At 36.6% G+C, this 18,971-nt stretch overlaps 1 protein-coding gene across 1 annotated transcript in view; it reads right to left on the minus strand.

Annotated features, from left to right (window-relative positions):
- The window catches only part of CCDC14 (coiled-coil domain containing 14), a 48,560-nt gene extending 37,361 nt beyond the window's left edge, over positions 1 to 11,199 (minus strand). Inside the window, exons 1-8 of the mRNA XM_032406151.1 lie at positions 11,107 to 11,199; positions 4,307 to 4,362; positions 3,911 to 3,983; positions 3,602 to 3,671; positions 3,391 to 3,510; positions 2,108 to 2,344; positions 1,903 to 1,997; positions 316 to 814 (exon numbers count right to left, since the gene is read on the minus strand). Of these exons, the coding sequence (XP_032262042.1) occupies positions 316 to 814; positions 1,903 to 1,997; positions 2,108 to 2,344; positions 3,391 to 3,510; positions 3,602 to 3,671; positions 3,911 to 3,983; positions 4,307 to 4,362; positions 11,107 to 11,136 (1,180 nt within the window). The 5' untranslated portion in view covers positions 11,137 to 11,199. The remainder of the gene's footprint in view (positions 1 to 315; positions 815 to 1,902; positions 1,998 to 2,107; positions 2,345 to 3,390; positions 3,511 to 3,601; positions 3,672 to 3,910; positions 3,984 to 4,306; positions 4,363 to 11,106) is intronic.
- Between the last annotated feature and the right edge of the window lie 7,772 nt (positions 11,200 to 18,971).

Here is an 18,971-nt window from a genome sequence, read left to right on the forward strand (position 1 = left end):
GCTATAAATTCTCTTCAGTTGAATCTTTTCAAGGTCTTTTTTAATCAAGTAGAATGAATACACACTTGCAAGTAAAAGACTGTTTGACACTCTCTTGTACATTTCAAATCCACAGGAAACAAGAGATCAAAACCTAAAAAGTAACAATAAAATAGGCAGAACTCACTTCCTTATTAGCTCAAGACATATTTCTGTGGAAAATACCACAAACTCCATGTCGACTATTCTAAATATAAATGATGACTAAATAATATGACACTTCTGTTTAGCATTAACACCCCACTACAGAAAATTATTTTAAAAGTGCTCATATACCTTGCTCTGCTAGCAGGGCCTTGAGCTCTCCCAACAAATACTTTATAGTTCTGGCTTTTTCGGCACTCTGGTTCACATTTTTTGCCTTCTGCACATCCTTTATTCTTGAATCTCGCATGTGTATGTTTAAATCCTTTCCTTCACTTGTGACTTCTCCAATTTGTTCTTTGGCACATTTGTCTTCATTACTGGACAGGAAAGCTGGCGGCAACAGAGTGGGGCTTCGGCGAATCTGACTGTCCGGATGAGAATGCAAGAGATTCACGTATGTTTGAATACACTTTAGTAGGTCTGGTTCCTTAGGAACTCCTTGCTGTGGCAGAATTCCATTAACAAGACCCAGCTGCTGAAATGGTGGAACAGTTGGTTTGTCCGTTTTAGGCAGGCTACATGGAACGCCAAGACCAGTACTGAAGGAATTCTGTAGAACATCAGCACAGTTCACAGAAACTGTTTTACTTTGTGATGCAAACTGGTTGTCACCATCAGTCTGAACCTCCTACAGACAGAAAAAAACAAGTTAAGCCTTCAAAAATATGAGCATTGACTTGTAGGCATTAACTATAATAAACTCAAACCAGAAATATTAGAAAATGACTTTTGCGGGATGGAGTTATAGCTTACCAGTGAGTAAGCTGGATTTCCCTTGAGCGCAATATTCTAGTTTTTTAAAGCTTATTAATTAGTTCACTCTGCAATATGGGAACATTATAAAGCCATGACTAAAATAAACTGTTTGCAAATATCACACACGGTTTAAAGGCATCAAAAATCAGTCCACCTTGGGACTAAAACAAACTTCCACTTTGAGAAATTGCATTGCAAGAAAATAAGCTCAAACATACAAAAAGCTTTTGCACAAATATGTTTACAGAAACGTTATGGTAGTAAAAAACTGTTACTTAAATGTCCTATCATAGGGGAGTAGTTATGTGGACTATAGTATATCCAGTAAATAGAGTATTAACATATTAAAAATTTACAAAAGGTATACGTTAATTGAGAAACATGTTTACAATAAAATGCTAAGTAAAAAAGGTAGCATATAAAACTGTATAATTTAATTATGACTATATATATATATTTAAAGATTTTATTTATTTGACAAAGAGAGAGCGCACAAGCAGGGGGAGCTGCAGAGGGAGAGGGAGAAGCAGGTTCCCTACTGAGCAGGAAGCTCGACATGGGGCAAGATCCCAGGACCGTGGGATCATAACCTGAGCTGAAGGCAGGTGCTTAACCAACTGAGCCACCCCGGTGCCCTTATGACTATATTTTTAAAAGAAAGCAAACTTAAATAAAAACCAGAAAACAAAACCAGAGAATTAAATGATTGGCAAGCGCTCTATCAATATGTTAACAGCAAATGTGCTTAAGTAGTAGGTATGGGTGATTTCTTTTTTCTGATAATCTCTTTCCTCCTCCGCCCCCGCCTTATCATCATCCTTAATGAATGGGTAAAACTTTTCTAGTAAAAAATAATTTGAAAAAATAATGCATTATCAATCAGTAAACTCAATTTTTTCTCTTAAGGTGACGATTTCTCAAAGCAAATAATTACTTGTATAATGTATAAACTGTACCCACAGAATGAACCATTGGAGGGCAGGATGGATGCTGAAGTAACTGGACTGGGGTGGAGGTAGATACGCCATAACTAGAATGTACAGTTGCCTGAGATTCTAAAAGGTAAGAGGAGAAAAAGTTATCACATCTCATACTGCTTTTACAATAAGTAGGTAACTTAATTAGAGTTTATATTCATGCTTTTTAAAATATCATTCATACTAACCAGAATCAGACATGGTCTGGCAAGGTACAGTAGGAATTCCATTAGGGTTGTTCTTTGAAGCCAAATTATTCATCAGTGACATCTGAGTCTGCACATGCTCACAGAGGGCTTGGTATATTATGGGTGAATACATTCTATAATGATCTTGCAATGACCAATTCTGTGGTATATCTGATGAGTCTCTCTCACTTCCAGCAGAAGCTTCATTAGGTATATGCTTCTTATTATCTGAAGACACTAATATGGAAGAAGGGAAAACAAATTCTTGAAATATGATTCTTCAAAAACTTTTACCATAAAATATTAGGGAAGAAAAGACTCTCAGAAATAGCTCAATTTATCATCTACTTTATCGAAGGGCTTTACCACTATCACCCCCTAAAGAAAATCACCTCAAATTCTCTTTTAAAAGTAGTTAATGAATTGTGTACATTCTCCAGTCAAAAATTATTTTTACCACATCTTTAAAATCTCTATTAAATGGTATCTGTAAACTCTCTCCTACAATTACAAGACCCCTCTTTACGGGTGTTATTTCTAAAATCTAATAAAACTCTTTCATCTTGCTCCTTGTCCAGTTCATGCTCTCAGGGGAAAATAGAATAAGAGAGACAGGAAACTCTGTAACAATTCTGATACTTGGACCATTAAAAAAAAAATCAGAGCTTTGAATGCAAGAATAAAAGTGTACTTAATCTACACGCTGGGCCCTCAGACAAAATCCTAAACCTGGCATTTAAAGTTGAGTAATAAACCTACTTACAATATATACACATAAAATGACTTTAAAACAATTAGTATGTATAAGTATGCACATGAAACACAACCAATTTGTGGTTATTTATGGAATTAAGTGGCAAGGAGAACAAAGATAACTCTATATATACCTCATAAATGTCATTCTGAGTTTGAACTTTTCTTCTACAAAACCCAGTCTGTCACTTTTTCTACTTTTCTTCTTGGGAAAGTGATGGTAAACAAAGTAACTACCCAGTAGTTAGAAGCAGAATAGAGAAAGAGAAGCATAAGCACACACATACACACCTGAATAACCCACATATTAAAATGAAAGACCAACTGCATACTCCCAATAATTTATCAAAACCCTCAGAATTAAAGATTATATATATATTTTAAGATTTTATTTATTTTTAAAGTAATCTCTATACCCAACATGGGCTCGAACTCACAATCCCAAGATCAAGAGTCACACACTGCACTGACTGTGTCAGCCAGAAGCCCCAAAGATCATATTTAAATAAAAAAGAGAAAAAAATACTTACAAATTTCCTTCCGGACTCCTGAAGGAACATGTTTTTCATGTCCTTTCTTTTTAGCTCCAAATCTTTTGCCTTCTAAGGATCTGGGATTATATCTATTTTCTGAATATGCTATTTCTGAACCTATTAATAATTGAAACAAAAATTCATTTGCATTAAGACAATTATTTGAGAAAAGGTGATTAGCAAAGAGGTATTTAAAAAATTAAAAAACCTGAATCTTCATTTCTCAAAATGTCCTGCAGCAAAGAAGCACAACCATCAAGCCCTTGTACAGTTTCAGTCTGTAAGGAGAAAGCCATTTAGAAATGCATAGACAAAATTTTAGTGCAGAGGAAAAAAAAAAAAACAAATTACGTAGTTTTAAAATTTCTTTTTTCAGAAGCAATTTATTATTGGCAGAAATATTTTAAAGCGAAAAGCCTTCAATACTTTACCTCTGAATTTTTATTCCCAATTCTTAGTTTTTAACCTGAAAATTAATTATAATAGTGTATATTGTATCTATTCAGTTTAATCTTACCTGACTTTCTGAATCAGAATGGATAGCATAGCCAGAATCTGCATTAAAACGTGGTATCTTTCTTAAATGGGTCCTAGAAAACAAGTTCATTCATATTTTCACAAATACTACAAAATTTTTTTTCCAAAATATATTAATAAGTAGTCATTTTCTTCCCAGCAAAGGTTGGATAAGAAAGCTTGTCCATAAAATGGACTTAAATAGGATTTTATAATGATTATAAGGGCTGTTAAACACTAAAATGATCAACATGAGTAGATATGGAAGGTTCCTCCCCAGAGTCTGTGAAGGTAGAGACCCACCTAGTTTTCTGGGGTAGGCAAAATTTAGTGCAGCCCGAAGACCTGAAATGTTTCTTGAGATTTTCTGAAGTTGTAAACTTCTTTAAGTACTTACCCTTTCTTTCCATTTGTTAATTTAGCAGGTCCGGTGTGTTTTCCTGAAGATAACACCTATGATACAATGCATTATGTTATAGTAAATATAAAAATATTGTTCTATTATATTCTCAGTAGGCTGTCTTGACAAAACCTGAAATGTTGTTTCCTTTCTTTTTGTGGTAAAAACATGACATAAAATTTACCATTGTAGCCATTTTTTAGTGTACAGTTCTGTGACATTAAATAAATCCACACTGTGTAACCAACACTACCATCCATCTCCAGAATCTTCTCATCTTGCCAAACTGAAATTCCGTACCCATTAAACATTAACTTCCCACCCACTCTTGCCCCCAGCCCTGGGCAACCACCCTTCTAATTTCTGTCTCTATGAATTTCACTACTCTAGGAAGCTCATATAAGTGGAATCATACAGTATTTTTCCTTTTGTGACTAGCTTATTTCACTTCACCTAATGTCTTGTAGCAAGTGTCAAAATTTCCTTCCTTTTTAAGGCTGAATAATATTCCATTTGATGTATATAGCATGTTATTAATTTTTTATAAATGTGATATATCCTATAAATCCATAATTACAATTGAACTCTTATTAATAGTTTGTTCTACATAAAATGTCAAGCAAACAGCACATATATTTGTTCCTTCTATCTGTGTAAGCTGAAAATGAAACTGAGGTATTATTTTAACCAGAAGTATCTACTAGAGTTAAGTTTGGACTATATTCAATCTGAGCATGTCCTACATTCCCCAAGTCTTCAAAACATAAAGTTAATTCAACATACAGCATAGAGTTCATAACTCTGATTCTATTTATCCACATTATTTAGAATGCCTGACAAGACCAGCCCATGAAAACTCATTATCTACATTTCATTCTTACTTTCTTCTCAAACTCATATAACAATATTTTTAAAACAATTTTATTTTATTATTATTTTTAAATATTAATAACAATTTGAATTACTATTATTAAAAGTAAAATAAGTGGGCTACCTTTTGTGTACAAGAAAAAAATGCACTTGCTTTAACGTGCATCCACTATCTTGAAAGTTAGGCAAGTAAAAGTTCATTGTGTTTGCCTCTGGGGAGAGAAAATGAGAATCTGGGGGACAGAGCAAGAAGGGAGACTTTCCATGGTATACCTTCTTATATCTTAATAACAGATAACTATAATCTCTATTTAAAATATAATTTAAAAAGGATTTTATTTATTTGCCAGAGAGAGAGAGCGAGTACAAGTAGGGGGAGTGACAGGCAGAGGGAGAGCAGGTTCCCCGCTGAGCAAGAAGCCCAATGCAGGGCTCGATCCCAGGACCCTGGGATCATGACCTGAGCTGAAGGCAGACGCTTAACTGACTGAGCCACCCAGGTGTCCCTAAAATAGAATTTTTAAAGGACAAGCTAAATTCCCTACTCACTCCCTCATTTCACCCTTCAGAAGTAGTCACCACTGTTGGCAGTTACATTTATGGTTTCTCTTGACATGTTACATATTTCATCCCAAGATAGCTTTCAGCAGTAACTATTAAACTATCTGGAGTTATATGCAACTGAGAGCACATTTTAAAAACTGCGTTAATAGAGTTACACTTCTCCTTGAGATAACCTGGGATATGATGGAGTCATAAGGCCAGCAATGAGAACCAACACCGTAGGAAATAAGACCCTATGTAGTGTTGCTCTGCTGGTCCCTGCATGACATCCTTAGGGTCTTTCCTGTTGGTACATACATATATTGGTGTTCTGGCCAGAATCATAATAAAATTCCAAACCATGGTGCTGCTATGTTCTAGACCAAGTCTAAAAACAACTACCACAATTATTTTATTTCAAAATTTTAAAAAAAGTATACAGAGGTAAACACATGGCATAATTGTAGGATAACATGATATTTCTCTAAAAAATATACATGAGGTTATATTACAGAAAACAAGGTAATGAAAATTACCCAGGATAAAAGCAACAGTAACTATAATAATGGCACATTTCCATCAAAACTTTTTTTTGTAATTTTTATTTTGAAATAACAGTACAAAGAATTTCTGTATACCTTTACCCAGATTCCCCAACTGTTGATATTTCACTATATCTTCCATGTTCTCTCAAAATATATATATTAACACAATATATACAATACAAAAAAATATATACAAATAGTATTATTGTTTTTCTGAACCATTTCAGGGTAAGTTGCAGGTATGATATTAAATATTTATTCCTAAATATTTCCCAAGAACACGGTCACTTATATAATCACAGTATAATTATCAAAACCAGGAAATTAACACTGATACTGTATTATAAATTACATACCTTACTCACATTTTGCTGATTATTCCAATACTGTCCTTTATCAAAAATAATGCTAGTACATGTGCAATGCAGGATCATATGTTGCATTGAATTGTCACACCTCACTAGTCTCCTTTCATCTGGAATAGTTCCTCGGGTTATCACTCACTGGCTTTTATAAGCTTCACATCTTAAAAATACAAGCCAGTTATGTTGTGGAATGTCCCTCCGGACATTTAGACTTGTCTGATTTTCCCTCATGATTAGATTGAGGTTGTACATTTTTGGCAGAAATACCACAAAAGGGAAGTTTTGTCTGTCTTAATATGAGTAAGCACACGGTATCAATTTTCCCATTATAGGTGATGTAAACTTTGATTATTTAAGATGGTGTCTGCCAGGTTTCTCACTGTAAGATTACTATTTTTACCTTTGTATTAAGCATTTAATGGGCAGATACTTTGAGATTATGCAGACTTCCTATTCATTAGACTTGCACCCAGTAGTTTTAGCACCCATTGATGATTCTTGCCTTAATCCACTTGTTTGTGAAATGGTGACTTGTCTAACTTACATCATTCCTTCTACATTTATTAGTTGGCATTCAACTCTAGGTAAGCACTTTTCCTTGTTTGTAAGTATGGACTCATTCTTATTTTATTCAATGGGTTATGATCCATTATCATCATTATTTAAAATATTTTGATGCTCCATTGTCCCAGATTCTGTCAGTGGTAGTCTTTTCAAACTGGCTCTTGTATCATTTTAATATGTCCCCACTATTTTTTGAGTAATTCCTTACTTTCTGCAACAAGGTGCTCTGGGCTCATCCTTTGGTTTTGTTTTTTCATCGTAGTAAGAACACTTAACAGGAGTTCTACTTTCTTCACAAATTTTTAAGTGCACAATACCATATAGTTAACTACATGCATGATGTTGTACAGCAGATCTCTAGAACTTATTTATCTTGCATAACTGAAACTTTATATCCATTGAACAGCAACTCCCCAAATCCCCCCACCTCCAGCCTCTGGCATCTGCCATTCTGCTCTCTGCTTCTATGGATTATGACTATCTTAGATCCCTTATATAAATGGAATAATGCAGTATCTGTCCTTTTGACTGGCTTATTTCACTTAGTATAATATCCTTAAGGTTCATCCCTGTTGCATATGGCAGGATTTTTCTTTTTTTAAGGCTGAATAATATTCCACTGTGTGCATTCATCCATCAGTAGACATTTAGGTTCCTTCTACATCTTGGCTACCATGAATAATGCTGCAATGAACACAGAAGTGCAAATATCTCCTTAAAATTGTATTCTTTTGTATAAAAACCCCGGAGTAGAATTTCTAGATCGTATAAGAGGTCTATTTTTAACTTTTTGAGGAAACGTTATGCTATTTGTTATAGCAGCTGCACCATTTTACATTTTCACCAACAGTTTATAAGTGTTCCAATTTCTCCATATCCTTGCCAATGAGAATTGCCATCCTAAAAGGTGTGAGGTGTTATCTCATTGTGGCTTTGATTTGCATTTCCCTAATGACTAGTAATGTTGAACATCTTTTCATGTGCTTACTGGCCTTTTATACATCTTCTTTGGAGAAATGTCTATTCAAGTCCTTTGCTCATTTTTTAATCAGGTTATTTGGTTTTTTGCTATTGAGTTGTAGGAGTTCCTGATATATTTTGAATATTAACCCTTTAGTAGACAGACGGTTTACAAATCTTTTTTTCCACTCCGTAAGTTGCCTTTTCACTCTGTTGTTTCCTTTCCTCTGCAGATGCTTTTTATTTTGATGTATCCAGGCTCATCTTATAATTTCCTGCTTCAGCTGTGGAGTTGACCATTCCTCCATGAAGTCATGGTTCCTTTTAGTGGACGATGGTATTTAGAAACCAAGATCTAGGCACTAGATATTGCTACTGGGTGTTCTAATCTTTTTTCATATCAATTATTTACTTAGTCATAATGACTAGCTAGTTACAAAAAAGTAAATCTTATGGTTTTATTTTTAAATCTGTTTCCATATTAGCATACCTTCAAATTTTCTTTTAATGGTTGTACAGTATTTGAGTGGAAGTAATATAACATGTCCTAGGTTTGCTTCATATTTTTCACAATTGAAAAACAAGCCTGAAATAAACCTCCCAATATACAGAAAAAAGCCTTTTCATAGTCAGGATTAAAAGCTTATTTATTTGGTGAAAGGCCATTATTCATTTAATAGCCCTTGACACAAATTACAAAAATACTCTCCAAAAGGAGTGCCTCAAATCACAATGCAGGAGACAATCATTTTGTTTTATCTCACATTTACTTCCACTGGGTATTATCATTACACTATTTTTCTTTGCTATTTGAGAAAAATATAAGCTTTTCTTACAAGTTGTATCTCCTACCAACAAGTACAAGATAAAATTACATTTGTAGAATAGAGTATCCCAAAGTCTTTCATTTCCATTTAATCCACACCCCATGACTTATTATTTCTGTGAAGTAGAACCTAAATTTCAGAAAGGAGGCTTGTTCAACGTCATACATCTGATTAAATATAGTGTAATGTTTAAAAGAATGGACTCTGGCACCAGCTTTGTAGGTCTGAATCCTGCTGCACTGCTAATGAGTTTTGTAACGACAGGAAAATTATTTGAACTCTTCGTTCCTCACTTTCCTCATCTATAAAATGGAAATGATAATAGTATCTACCTCATAAGGCTATTATGAATATTAAATGAATTATGTGTACTATGTAAAAATACTTAAGAGTAGCATCTGTCACACAAGTGCTACCTAAATGTTAGCTATTCTTATCGTTAAGATGGTTGTAAACTGTTTTTAAGGGGACCAAATTTTGTTGCATATTTATGCCAAGAGTGAAACAGATGTTTTACCAGGTTCTCTCATTTAATCTCCCCAATTCTTTGAGGCAGAATGATACCTACTTACACCTATTTTATAGCTAAGGGAAAGGAGGCTTAGAGAAGTAAAAAGTACTTTGCTTAATATCACTACCACAGTAGTGGCAGACTGGGAATCTGAATCTGTAGGTGACCATGATTACAAAAACCATGTTTTCCCCCCCTTTCTGACTGCACATACTCTTGCGTTTACTCAATGTAAGAGAAAGATCTAAAAGGGTGAGGATGGTCAGGAAGTACTCATGAAGAAAGTCTTTTGAGGGGCACCCGGGGTGGCTCAGTCGTTAAGCGTCTGCCTTCCGCTCAGGTCATGATCCCAGGACCCTGGGATTGAGCCCCATATCGGGCTCCCCGCTGGGCGGGAGGCCTTCTTCTCCCTCTCCTACTTCCCCTGCTTGTGTTCCTGCTCTCGCTATCTCTGTCAAATAAATAAAATCTTTAAAAAAAAAAGTCTTGAGCCAGGTCTTGAAAAAAAGCGTAAGATTGACATTAATGCGGAAGACAGCATTATAGGTGAATTGATAAATGAAGGGAGATTAAAAAAACAGAAAGAGAGGTGGATATATTTAAAGAGGAGTAAGCACTCTAGGAAGCGAGTCTCTGAGAAATAGTTGATTCATTACCTGAAAATCTACTATATGCCAGGTGCTGTCCAAAGCCTTGAGGATATAAAGATAAATTGTGTAATAAGGGAGGTAAACATATTGGCAACGTCTCTCGCCTGAAAAGCAGTTTGATTCTGGTTAGCCCAGAGCACAAAAGGGGCGGCAAGGAGCACCCAAACAATGGGGATGTACGAGTGCTAGGCAAGCCTTCTATACGTGGCCCTCGAGCTGAGGAGGAGATGGAGAGTGGAGGTACCAGGAATAGAAGAGCATTCTAAGCCGGATAGAAAAGAAAGTGCAAAGGCATGGAAGCATGAGGGGGCATGGGGCATCCAGGACATGCAGAACAGGTGAACAGTGCTGGATACTTCAGGAATGGAGGCGGGGTCTGGTAAGGAATGCACTTGGTGGGATCAAAAAACGGCTGTATTGACAGGCCAAAGAACTGAGACTATTACCTTGAAACCAAAGTGTTCGTGTCAATTTTTAAGCAGAAAAGTGAACCACTTAGTTACGAGGGGCACGCATTTGAGAAAGGTAAGGCTGAAGGCGTGGGCACTAATTGGGAGACGTTTGTTTTTACTAGTGGTAAAATAACCAGCAATTGTGACGGAGGACCAGCTAATAGCGGCACTAGGTGGAAAAGCCGAGAACCTGGATTTGATGCGACAATGTACTGAGCCTTGGAGAGGTTCCTCCACCCAGGGCGGAGGCTGGACTCGAACCCGCGCCCCACACCGAAGCCAGAACTCCGGCGGACTACTACGATTAAAACAGAATATACGTCTAGGGACCGAGCGGCTGTTAGGATGTTAAGATTGGGTGTCCCCCCAACTCCCCTTTCTCAGCATTTTTAATGCCGCCGCATTGTCTTTGTTTTTACTTTTTTCAGAGTTTTGCACTTCTCCCGGCACTAGAACCCCCTCAATCCCTCTCTACCCCCATGGTGGACGCCTCAGGTCCGCAGCCCTCACCTGGCCCGATCGAGATCCGGACCTGACCATCTCTCGCAGCCTCAAGGAAGCCCACACGGAGGGAAGTAAAACCGCCCGATAAAAAGAATTAACCGCCGCTGACTCCCGGCCCCCCTTGGCCCGCCCCCCAAGCTTCCGCTTCCGGGAAGGAGCCCGCCGAATGCCGCGCCTCATAGTTTCGGGAGTACAGCCAAGGTCTCTCCAGTACTCTCAGCGCAGCGCTCTGGGCGTGCGCAGTTGACCCCTCCCAGCCGCCGGCTCGTCACACACACAGCCAGGGAGCGTGGGAGAAGCCCACAGAATGCGAGCGGGGCAGGGCGGGACGGGGCCGGGGGGAGGGGGGCGGGGTCGGCCGGGAGGGGCTCGGAGTGCGCGCGGGGCTGAGAAGTCCCGCCCCTGAACGCCTGAAAGAAATGAGTTCACTGCCCTGTTGCGAGGGCTTCTGGTGCAGGACATGTGCCCTGCACGAGCCGGGGGAAGTGGCGACAGGCATTCTCCAGGGTCAGAGGAAGGGACTGAGGAAGAGGGCGGTTAGGTTTCAGAAGGAATTGGTTCGCTCTGTGTTTTGTGTGCTATTTTGAATGGCTTTGTTTTTGATAGTCAATAAAAATCAATCCTCGGTCTGGTTATCTTTGCGTAATTCTGATGGCAATTTCAAAATTATTCGCTGTCGCCCTTGATCTCAGGATGATGCTCATTAGTTGGGATTTTTGTTTTACTTCAATGCATACTTGTTTACTCTTCGATCGAGGTAATTACTGTTAATGAAGAATGACTCAGTGTTCCTATATTAGCATGCTTCACGGTTTTTAATGGGAATTAGTCTTTAGTGTTTAAGACATTGAGTTTTGGGTTAATGTTTTAAATCGAATTGGGGAGAAATTAAACCAACTGATTACATTTTTTAATAGGAAGAAGAGCTACGTTTTGAAAGTCTTAGTTAAAATTAAAATAAAAATCCAAAACCTAAAATCATACTGATTTGGGGAAACCAGGTATTTAATAAATTTAGCTTTGTATTGAATTAGACTTGAAAACCTCTCCCTTTCTTCATCCCTCTCCTATAAGTGTTTAACATAGTTACTTGAGATTACAAAGTTTTTTCCTTAAGTTGACTTGGTTTTTAGAAACTTACACTGATTTTTCTTAATACATGCTTATTTTAGAAAATAGAGATAAGAAATGAAAAATCATCCATAATCCCAGAGAGTACCACTCTTAGCAGTTTGGTGCATTCCCTTCTAGATTTCTCCCAACTGTATATGTATGTATAAATATATTAAAACAATAATATGATATGATGCATATTATTGTAACATGAGAGTTTTAGTATCAACATCGATTCTCAGTAATTTACAATTACAAAATGGCTGCCTGGTGTGCCATTTTCCTACTGTTTGGAATTTTATGCTCCTCCCCTTCCTTTTTGTTTGTCTGCTTTTTCGTTTTCCCTTTTTCCCCCGTCTTTTTTAGCTTTTAAGGTAATAGCTTCCAGTGTTTTTGTCTTTATTTTCTCACCTTTTTTTTTTATTGTGGTAAAATACACAAAACATAAAATACACATCCTAGCCATTTTTAAGTGCACAATTCAGTGGTACTAAATACATTCATAATGCTGTGCAACATCACCACCATCATCTCCAGAACTGTTTTCATCTTATGAAAGTCAAACTGCATACCCATTAAACAACTCCCCATTCCACCCCCCTAGGCCCGGGAAGCCCCCAGCAACCACCATTCTACTTTCTGTCTCTATGATTTTGATTAAGTACCTCGTATAAACAAGATCATACAGGGGCGCCTGGGTGGCTCAGTAGGTTAAGCATCTACCTCCGGCTCAGGCCATGATCCTGGGGTCCTGGGGTGGAGTCCTAGGATGGAGCCCCAAGCCCTAGGTTTGGCTCCCTGCTCTGTGAGGAGCCCGCTTCTCCCTCTCCCTCTGCCTGCCACTCCCCCGCTTGTGCTCTCTCTCTCTCTGTCAAATAAATAAATAAAAATCTTTAAAAACAAAACAAAACAAGATTATAGAATATTTATCCTTTGTGACTGGCTTATTTTACTTGTCTTCAAAAGTTCATCCATCTTACAGCATATGTCAAAATTCCCTTCCTTTTTAAGGCAAAATAATATTTCATTATACGTATATACCACATTTTATTTATTTGTTTATCTGTTGATGGACATTTAAGTTGCTTCCACATTTTAGCTATCATAAACATTGTTGCTGTGAACATGGGTATACCAATATTTCTGCCAGACGCTGCTTTCAATTTTGGGGGGTATATACATATAGAATACATATGGTAATTCTATTTTTAATTTTTTGAGGAACTACCATACTCTTTTCCACATGGCTGTACTGTTTTATATTCCCACCAACAGTGATACCATTCCATGTTCTCCACATTCTCCCCAACACTTATTTTCCATTTGTGTTGTTGTTGTTGTTTGTTTTTTATAGTAGCCATCCTAGTGGGTGTGAGGTGGTATCTCATTGTAATTTTTATTTTCATTTCCCTAATGATTAGTAATGTTGAATATCTTTTCATGAGCTTATTGGTCATTTATGTATCTTCTTTGGAGAAATGTCTATTCAAGACCTTTGCCCATTTTTAAATTTAAATTTTAGTTAACATACAGTGCAATATTGGTTTCTAGAGAATTCAGTGATTCATCATTTATATACAACACCCAGTGCTCATCACAACAAGTGCCCTCTTTAATACCCATCATCCATCTAGCCCATCCCCCACGCACTGCTCTCCATCAATCTCAGTTTGTTGTCTGTTGTTAAAAGGCTCTTATAGTTTGTTTCCTTCTCTCCTTTTTCCCCCCTTCCCATATGTTCATCTGTTTTATTTCTTAAATTCCACATATGAATGAGGTCATACGGTGTTTGTCTTTCTCTGACTGACTTATTTCACTTAGCATAAATACACTCGAGCTCCACCCACATCATTATAAATGGCAAGATTTCATTCTTTTCATGGCTGAGTCATATTCCATTGTGTATATATACCACATCTTCTTTATCCATTCATCAGTCGGTGGACATTGGGCTCTTTCCATAGTTTGGCTATTGCTGATAATACTGCTATAAACATCAGGGTGCAGGGGCACCTGGGTGGCTCAGTCAGTTAAGCGTCTGCCTTCCGCTCAGGTCATGATCCCGGGGTCCTGGGATCAAGCCCCACATCAGGCTCCCTGCTCAGTGGGGAGTCTGCTTCTCTGTCTCCCTCTGCCCCTCCCCATGCTTGTTCTATCTCTCTCTCTCAAATACATAAATAATCTTTAAAAAAAGAAACAAAAAAACCCCACATCGGGGTGCAGGTGCCCCTTCAGATCACTATGTTTATATCCTTTGGGTAAATACCTAGTAGTACAATTGCTGGGTTGTAGGGTAGTTCTATTTTTAACTTTTTGAGAACCTCCATATTATTCTCCAGAGTGGCTGCACCAGTTTGCATTCCCATCAACAGTCCTTTGCCCATTTTTTAACTGGGTTGTTTGTATTTATGTTGATGAGTTTTGGAGTTCTCTACATATTCTGGATATGAATATCTTATCAGATATGTGATTTGTAAATATTTTCTTCTATTCTGTGGGTTGCCTTTTTACTCTCTTGATATTGTATTTTGATGTACAAAACCTTATTTTCATGAAGTTTTCAGTTTGTCCATTTTCTCTTACTGCCTGTCTTTAGTGTCATATCTAAGAAATCAATGACAAAGCCAATGTCATGAAACTTTTGCCTTAGGCTTTCTTCCAAGATTTCTATAGTTTTAAGTCTTATATTTAGATCTTTGATCTATTTTTTAGTTAATTTTTGTGTATGGTGTCAGGTAAATATTCAACTTCATTCTTTTGCATGTAGCTATCCAATTTTCCCAGCATTATTTGTTCGGAAAACTGTCCTTTCTCCATTGAATGGTCCCTTGTCAAAAATCATTTGACAATATATATGAGGGTTTATTTCTGGACTATCAATTCCATTGGTCTGTATATTTGCCATTATCCCAGTACCACACTATTTTTATTACAGTAGCTTTGTAATAAGTTTGAAATCAGGAAGTGTGAACCATCCAGCTTTTTTGTTCTTTTTCAAGATTATATTGGTTATTCAGGGTCCCTTGAGATTCCATATGAATTTTAGGAAGAGTTTTTCTATTTCTGCAAAAACTGTCACTGGGATTATGATAGGGATTAAGCTGTAAATCTCTTTGGATAATATTGACATCTTAACAATATTAAGTATTTCAATCCATGAACATGGGGTGTGTTTGCATTTATTTATGTCTTTAATTTCTTTTATCATTGTTTTGAAGTTTTCACTGTACATCTTTCACCTCCTTGATTAAGTTAATCCTGAGTGTTTTTTTCTTTTTGAAGCCTATTGTAAATGTAATTGTTTTCTTAATTTCATTTTCAGATTGTTCCTTATTAGTTGTATAGAAATGCAACTAATTTTTGTGTGTTGACTTTGTATCCTGCTACTTTGTTGAATTCATTTATTAGTTCTAACAGTTTTTTTGGTGCAATCTTTAGGGTTTTCTACATATAAGGGCATACACTCTGTGAACAAAGATTATTTTACATCTTCCTTTCCAATTTGAATGTGTTTTATTTCTTTTTCTTGTTTTATTGCTCTGGCTTGAACTTCCAGTACTATGTTGAAGTGGTGAACATGGGCATTCTTGCATGTTCCTGATCTTAAAGGAAAAGCTTTCAGTCTTTCACCATTGAGTATGATGTTCTCTATGGGTTTTTATATATGGCTTTCATTATGTTGAAGTAGTTTCCTTCTTTTTTTTTTTTTTAAGATTTTATTTATTTATTTGAGAGAGAGTGTGTGAGTGGGAAGGAGAGGGAGAGAGAATCTGAAGCAGACTCCACACCAATTGCAGAGCCCAACACAGGACTTGATGCCACGACTGCGAGATCATGACCTGAGCTGAAACCAAGAGTTGGACGCTCAACCAACTGAGCCACTCAAATGCCTCGAAGTAGTTTCCTTCTATTTCTGTTTTCTTGAGTGTATTTATCATAAAAGGATGTTGAATTTTGTCAAAAGCTTTTTCAGCATCAGTTGAGATGATCATGTGGGTTTTTTCCCTTCATTCTGTTAATGTGGTATATTATATTGACCATTTTTCATGTGTTAAGCCGTCCTTGCATCCAAGGAATAAATCCCACTTGGTCATGGTGTATAATCCTTTTAATGTGCTACTGAAATCATTTTGCTTGTATTTTGTTGAGGATTTTTGCATCAATATTCACAAGGGGTATTGATCTATAGTTTTCTTTTCTTGTAGTGTCTTTCTTTGATATCAGAATAATCCTGGTCTTATAAAATGTATTATGAAGAGTCCTCTCCTCTTCAATTTTTTGGAAAAATTTAAGAAGAATTAATATTAGTTCTTCTTTAAATGTTTGGTAGTATTCACTAGTGAAGCCCTCAGGTCTAGTACTTATCTTTGTAAGGAGATTTTTGATTGCTGACTCAATCTCTTTATTAGATATAGGTCTATTAAGATTTTCAATTTCTTCATGATTTAATCTTGGTCTTGATTTCTGGGAATTTGTCCCATTTCATGTAGGTTATCCAATATGTTCATAATACTATCTTATAAATATTTTATTTCTGTAGAATCAGTAGTAATGTCTCCCCTTTCATTTCTGATTTTAGTAATTTCAGTCTTTTCTTTTTTTCTTAGTTCATCTAGCTAAAGGTTTATCAATTTTGTTGATCTTTTGAAGAATCATTGATTTCCCTACTGTTTTTCTATTCTTTATTTCATTTATCTCTGCTTTAATTATTATTCTTTCCTTCTGCTAGCTTCAGCTTCAGTTTTTTCTTCTTTCTTAGTTCCTTAAATTATAAAGTTAGGTGGTTAATTTGTGATCTTTTTTTTTTTAATTTTATTTATTTTAGAGAAAGAGAGAAAGAAGGCACACTTGAGCAGGGGGAGGGGTAGAGGGAGGAGAGAGAGAATCTCAAGCAGACTCTGCGCTGAGCATAGAGCCCATTGCGGGGCTCGATCTCACGACACTGAGATCATGACCTGAGCCAAAATCAAGAGTCGCATGCTTAACTGACTGAGCCATCGAAGCGCCCCAGATCTTTCTTGTTTTTTTAATGTAAGCATTTGTAGCTATAAATTTTTCCCTGAGCACTACTTTCACTGTATCCCTTAAGTTTTGGTATGTTCTGTTTGTGTTTTCTAATTTCTCTTGTGATTTCTTTTTTGATCAATTGGTTAAGAGTATGTTGTTTAATTTCTACAAATTTGTGACCTTTCCAGTTTTATTTTTGATTCTGTATATGTGTTAGATTTACTTGGTTTATTGTGTTACTTAAGTCCTGTATTTATCTTCTAGTTGTTGTATCCATTATTGAAAGTGGGGTATTCATGTCTCCAACTATTATTATATGGCTGTTTATTTCTCCCTTCAGTTCTGTCAGTTTTGCTTTATATATTTTGATGGTCTGTTATTAGGATTATTCAGGACTCACCCCTCTGAGCCTAATATGGAACTTTAGGTCTCTCTAGTGTCATGGTTAGTGACTCTGCCTGGTCTAGGCTATGTTTTATAATTTAGAGCATTGGGCCAATGGCTTTTCCCATTGCCTCACTTCTGAAGTGTGGAAGTCTCTGGTCATGTTAACCAAGCTCCAGTTTATAGAACCACCAAAGTTGCAAAGTATATGAAAATCTAAAAACACAGTTAAGATTTATAGCCAGGATAAAAGATGCAAAAATAAAGAAGCTGTAGACTGGATTATAAAATAAATGTTGGAAGAATGAGCTCAGTTCTGCTTAGGAAGATCCAAGGCTGCCCTGTTGCTTTTCCTCAAGCCATTCAGTGTCTTCTGGAATTATTAATAACCCAAGGGTTCCTAACCTTTTTTGATCATATATAATTTGGGAATTTGCTAAAAGCTTTCTATTTTTTCCCCAGAAAAATGCTAATGTGCACATTTCATATATATATACACACACATATATATATACACACATATATATGTATATGTAAATATATCTATACATATATATATATGTATAGATATGTATATATAATTATCAGAAACATTCAGGAACCTCTCCAAGGATTTCAGGTTAAGAATCCTATTCATATACCTAATTCAAAACCAACTTTTCACATGTGATTGTCCAGCTCCTTCTGTTGCAGGGCCCTGTCGATCTTGGATGTTGGTTAACTAAGGATAGTTAGAGAAACTACCTGATTGAACAGTATCACAGAGAGAGAGGGCATGAAGCACAGAGAACATGGAATTGAGCCATAATCTTTGCATTTCCCACTGAAGCTTTAAATGTATATGCAGTCTTCACTTTAATCAAAATAGCCTAATTTAGGAAAGAAAGAACCCATTTCTTTTTCTTTATAAAAATCTTGATTTTATTGCTCCCTGAATGTTTTTCTTTTTAAAGGAGAAATATAAACCATATCTTACAGGGGTCTCAGGTTAACAGCTTAACTGAGATCATCCTAGGATTCAAATATTTCTGGTCATGAGAGGAAGGCCAATGGGATGGATCTGACAAGGGTCTATTAGCAGCAAGGACCAAGAAAGCCCCTTTGGAATGATCTCATCATAAGGAAGAAACTGTTGGTTTGGGACAATGTGCCAGGTTTGAGGGTCAAGTGTGATTTGAACTCACATGGTGTCGGTCACTTATTGCCCTGCAGCCCCTACTGACTTGTGCCTGACCCAAGGAAAGAAACAACTGTGATGAAAATGCTAAACTTTTGTTTTATTAAACTCTCTGTAAGGCATTGTAGCAGATGTTGGTGGTACCCCATGCAAATGCCTTCAAAGGCTGCTTCTTGTAAACACCCATGAC

Source organism: Phoca vitulina, unplaced genomic scaffold (genome assembly GCF_004348235.1).
Source record: "Phoca vitulina isolate PV1807 unplaced genomic scaffold, GSC_HSeal_1.0 scaffold8, whole genome shotgun sequence".
Lineage (NCBI taxonomy): Eukaryota > Metazoa > Chordata > Mammalia > Carnivora > Phocidae > Phoca > Phoca vitulina.